This window comes from Geospiza fortis, unplaced genomic scaffold, assembly GCF_000277835.1.
Source record: "Geospiza fortis unplaced genomic scaffold, GeoFor_1.0 scaffold112, whole genome shotgun sequence".
Taxonomy (NCBI): Eukaryota; Metazoa; Chordata; class Aves; order Passeriformes; family Thraupidae; genus Geospiza; species Geospiza fortis.
In genome coordinates this window covers 24,848,815-24,853,738 of record NW_005054298.1, presented here as the reverse complement: position 1 = coordinate 24,853,738, position 4,924 = coordinate 24,848,815, and the positions used below count along the sequence as shown (strand labels likewise).

The 4,924-nt window shown below is 48.3% G+C and overlaps 1 protein-coding gene across 1 annotated transcript in view; it reads left to right on the top strand.

Annotated features, from left to right (window-relative positions):
• FZD7 (frizzled class receptor 7) overlaps positions 1 to 3,451 on the top strand; it is a 4,508-nt gene extending 1,057 nt beyond the window's left edge. The window contains exon 2 of the mRNA XM_014306706.2: positions 4 to 3,451. Coding sequence (XP_014162181.1) covers positions 4 to 1,532 — 1,529 coding nt within the window. The 3' untranslated portion in view covers positions 1,533 to 3,451. The remainder of the gene's footprint in view (positions 1 to 3) is intronic.
• The last annotated feature ends 1,473 nt before the right edge of the window (positions 3,452 to 4,924 follow it).

The following is a 4,924-nucleotide window of genomic DNA, read 5'->3' as shown; positions in this document are numbered from 1 at the left end:
CAGGTGCCACGGCGCAGCAGTACCACGGCGAGAAGGGCATCTCTGTGCCGGACCACGGTTTCTGCCAACCCATCTCCATCCCGCTCTGCACGGATATAGCCTACAACCAGACCATCCTGCCCAACCTGCTGGGCCACACCAACCAGGAGGACGCAGGGCTGGAGGTGCACCAGTTCTACCCGCTGGTCAAGGTGCAGTGCTCGCCCGAGCTGAAGTTCTTCCTCTGTTCCATGTACGCGCCGGTGTGCACCGTGCTGGAGCAGGCCATCCCACCCTGCCGCTCCCTCTGCGAGCGGGCCCGTCAGGGCTGCGAGGCCCTCATGAACAAGTTCGGCTTCCAGTGGCCGGACACGCTGCGCTGCGAAAAGTTCCCGGTGCCCGGCTACCTCCCTGACTTTCTTACCCCACCCCAGCCACCCTCTGGCTTCTCCTTCTCTTGCCCGCGGCAGCTCAAAGTGCCCTCTTACTTGGGCTACCGGTTCCTGGGGGAGCGGGACTGTGGAGCCCCCTGCGAGCCAGCCCGGCCCAATGGGCTCATGTACTTCAAGGAGGCAGAGGTGCGATTTGCCCGGCTGTGGGTGGGCGTGTGGTCTGTGCTTTGCTGCGCCTCCACCCTCTTCACCGTGCTCACCTACCTGGTAGACATGCGTCGTTTCAGCTACCCGGAGAGGCCCATCATCTTCCTCTCGGGCTGCTACTTCATGGTCGCCGTGGCCTATGCAGCAGGCTTTTTGCTGGAGGAGCGGGTGGTGTGTCTAGAGCGCTTCTCTGAGGATGGCTACCGCACTGTGGCCCAAGGCACCAAGAAGGAAGGCTGCACCATCCTCTTCATGATCCTTTACTTCTTCGGCATGGCCAGCTCCATCTGGTGGGTCATCCTGTCCCTCACCTGGTTCCTGGCTGCTGGCATGAAGTGGGGCCATGAGGCCATTGAGGCCAACTCCCAGTATTTTCATCTGGCTGCCTGGGCTGTGCCCGCTGTCAAAACCATCACCATCTTGGCCATGGGGCAGGTGGATGGGGATGTACTCAGTGGGGTGTGTTATGTAGGTATCTACAGTGTGGACTCACTGAGGGGCTTTGTGCTGGCGCCCTTGTTTGTGTATCTCTTCATTGGCACTTCCTTCTTGCTGGCTGGCTTTGTGTCCTTGTTTCGCATCCGCACCATCATGAAGCATGATGGCACCAAGACGGAGAAGCTGGAGAAGCTGATGGTGCGCATTGGTGTCTTCAGTGTCCTCTACACGGTGCCTGCCACCATTGTCCTGGCGTGTTACTTCTATGAGCAGGCCTTCCGTGGCACCTGGGAGAAGACGTGGCTCCTCCAGACCTGCAAAACGTATGCTGTGCCCTGTCCCAGCCACTTTGCCCCTATGAGCCCAGACTTCACGGTCTTCATGATCAAGTACCTCATGACCATGATTGTTGGGATCACAACTGGCTTCTGGATTTGGTCTGGCAAAACCCTTCAGTCCTGGCGACGCTTCTACCACAGACTCAGTACCGGCAGCAAAGGCGAGACGGCAGTATGAGACCCCCGTCCCCTCTGGCACACACACTCTCACACATGCATACACGCAGAGGATACTCAGCACAGGGCTAGGGCAATGGTTCCCTGAAGAGGGAGGAAGGGAGGCTTTTCCAAACTTTTTCTTCCTCACAGAAAGTTCGAAAAAAAAAAATCATTGCATAAAGGATCAGTCAAACTATTTCCAGTGGTGCTTATGACCAGCTAAGTGGGAGAGGACAGAAAAAGAGGCCACTGCTGGGACAGGAGAGTCCTTCATCCAGAAGTCTCCTTACTTCTCTCCTGCTACTCCTGTCGAGGAAGAGAAATTCCAACCCAACTAAAATCATCCTGCCTTGCTTTGTACAAGAGGGAGGGGAAGCCAGATCTGTTGAGCCACCCCTGCCAAGAAGTAGCCAAATGCTCTCTGAATTGCCGGGGCCAAACTGCAGCATGGGCAGGGTAACTCGCGAGCCTGAGCTCGCTGCCTGCTCCTTCCAGCTCGGCAGAGCCATCACGTGAGTACTGCACAGCCGGCTACAGCCCGATCGTGTGCTGGGGAGATGCCTCTGCTCTATCAGCTCACCAGTTCCTTTTTACCTCAGCGATACCTGTTGTAATTGTTTTAAAGTAAAAATTTGGCCCTCAATCTGTTGTTCTTGCTGCTGTGGGGAAGGAGGGGGTTGCTATTCCACACCCTGAAAAGAAATGACTTGTTGCTTTTCAGCAGAAGGCTTTTCCCCCTTGCCTTTGTTCTAGGAGACAAAGGGGGAAACAAAAGTGTTTTCTATGTAGAAAGGCATAAGCATGGGATCGGTTTTTATGGGCAAACTAACAAAAAGAAGTCGTTGAGGTTCACCCTTGGATGTGAGGAGCTCACAGAAATAAACATTCCTTTTATGAAAAAAGGAGGCAGGATGTTTTCCTACCATTCAATATGGGTCCATTTTTCTAAACTGAAGGAAATGCAAGATTTAGAGGGCAAGAAGAGCTTACCTGAGAGCACCTGCCAAAACAAGAGCTACTAAATATGTAACGTAAAGATAGGATTTTTTTTCTTTCCTTCCCATAAACCTGCTTTCTCTCCTGCTTTGCAGTGAGCTCACTGCAGAAAAAAATCAGTACACAGCCGGATTTCTGGGGACAGGAGGAATCGTTTTGGCTCACGACGGACCCTTTGCCTGCTCCTCAGGTTCCCTGAGCTGCATGGCAATGATTCTTGGTGCAGGTGGTGGGGGGGCTGGGGTTGGGGTTTAAAATCAAGTAGTTACTGCAAGTGAGGAGCCTTCTCATTTCAGCTAAAACACAGCTGTTTGAGTTTCCAGTGATAAGACTTTGAAGGAAAAGCATTCAAAAATTTATCATCAAATGCATTGTTTTCTTTTTGAAATGTGACAGATTTTTCTATTCTGAAAATTTTTATGTTGACTTGTTCATATTTTATTTTTTGCATACTACTTTACCTTTATATTCACTGAAGGGTTGTTTTTATAAGTATATGTGTGTGTGTATATTCTTGCCTAAGGACAAAATAGGACATTCTGGATTTTTGGCAAGTCTCCACCCTATAGCTGCTCTTCATGTTTTTGGGTGGGAAGTATCTAGAATGAAACTTTAAAAAGAAAAAACCTATCCAGGGTGAGGGGGCAGACTGCTGCTGTCTGAGGGTGTACCAGTAGTCTGAGCATGAGGAATGGGCCCATCAGCCAAATCCTTCAGTGGCTCTGATGTCAGACTTGCAGGGCTTGGTTTGTCTTTTATAATGTGCACATGGAAGAAAAAAAACAAGTGTGTCAGACAAGTGCAGTATGTATATTTTGTAAATCTCATTTTTGTAAGAAAATATGTATTTATGTTTTTACTTGATTTTTTTTGGAAGGTCTGTATGAGGCCCTGCTTCACCCCATGTACAGATCACTAAATAAATAATTTTTAATACAAGGGCTCTAATGATGTTTTTTCCATCTTTGAATACTTGGCAGGTTTTAGAATGGGGGGAAGCTCTGAAAAGTGGTCTTCTCCCCCACTTTGTTAAGAATAATGCAAGAGACTTTTGGGTGTATGCAGGCTGGAAACTCAGCTGTGGCTTGAAACTGTTCGTTCTGATTACCAGCCCCTCACAACAGGAGAGCACATTTTGAGACAGCCGGTTTCAAATGTCTGCCCTCACTTGAGGTACCTGCATCCTAGCCAAGTTTTCTTCCAGTCTCTGCTTCTTGCTGAGGGCAAGCTGATAAACCAGTTCCTTTATCTAGAAAATAAGGATAAGGCTCTCTTCCCATTCCAAAGAGACTTTAAGATTGAGGACTGGAGGGTGCTACGAGTGCTGTAAATTAGGTCCTCGCTTTGATGGTGGAGTGTAATACGGAAACACTAAGGACTGGGTCCTTTTTAATGGCTTTCAACGGGCAGTATTATGAACTAGTGCTTTTTTCCCATAGCACCTTTGCTCTCTGCAGTTTTGTTCAAGTGAATTTTACTTTCATTTTAATAGTTACCCTGAAGCCTACATTGTTTCTTATCACAGTCATCTGAAAACTTCAGTGGAATGGTCTATTTTATTTAATTTTTTTAAACTGAAATGAATGTTTAGATCTCAAGCTGTGTTGCTACAGTCATGGAAAGCGCCCCAACAAACAGAACTGTACACCTGTGAAATTATGATATTTTACAGCATTTCTTTCACAAGGGTTTCAGCCTACTGTCTGCATTCATCACACTTCCTGTATCTTCAGTTATGCCAATACTAAAATTTAAGTTACAGAGCAGAGATAGATCTAAGATGCCTTAGCTAGATGCCATCATAGTAGCTGTGGTTGCACTGCAACATTGTTTCATTTACTAAGCCTAGGTCCACTTTGAGGGCAGCATTTTTTTGGACACTGTGCTCTTAAACGTAACCTTTAACAGTGTATGAACTACTGATTTTAAAGTTGTTTTAAGAGCTGTCCCCATTCATGCTGTCTCTCTGGAAGACCCACATCTTTTATTTGAAAACACCTCTTGCTGCTCCCTAGAACTGCTCACTTGTCAAGTTTCCTCTTTTCCAAAGACCTTTGCATCCCTGCCAGTCAGGCTGCTTCAAACTGCTCCCTGACATGAGCTTGCTGATCACTTCTGAGGGGGGTTTCATTCCACTCATTCAGGAAACCTGAACCTTTCTATAAACATTTCCTCCCATTGATCCAGAGCGATGGCACGGCTGGAACAGCGTGCGAACTGCTCACTTGTCAAGTTTCCTCTTTTCCAAAGACCTTTGCATCCCTGCCAGTCAGGCTGCTTCAAACTGCTCCCTGACATGAGCTTGCTGATCACTTCTGAGGGGGGTTTCATTCCACTCATTCAGGAAACCTGAACCTTTCTATAAACATTTCCTCCCATTGATCCAGAGCGATGGCACGGCTGGAACAGCGTGCG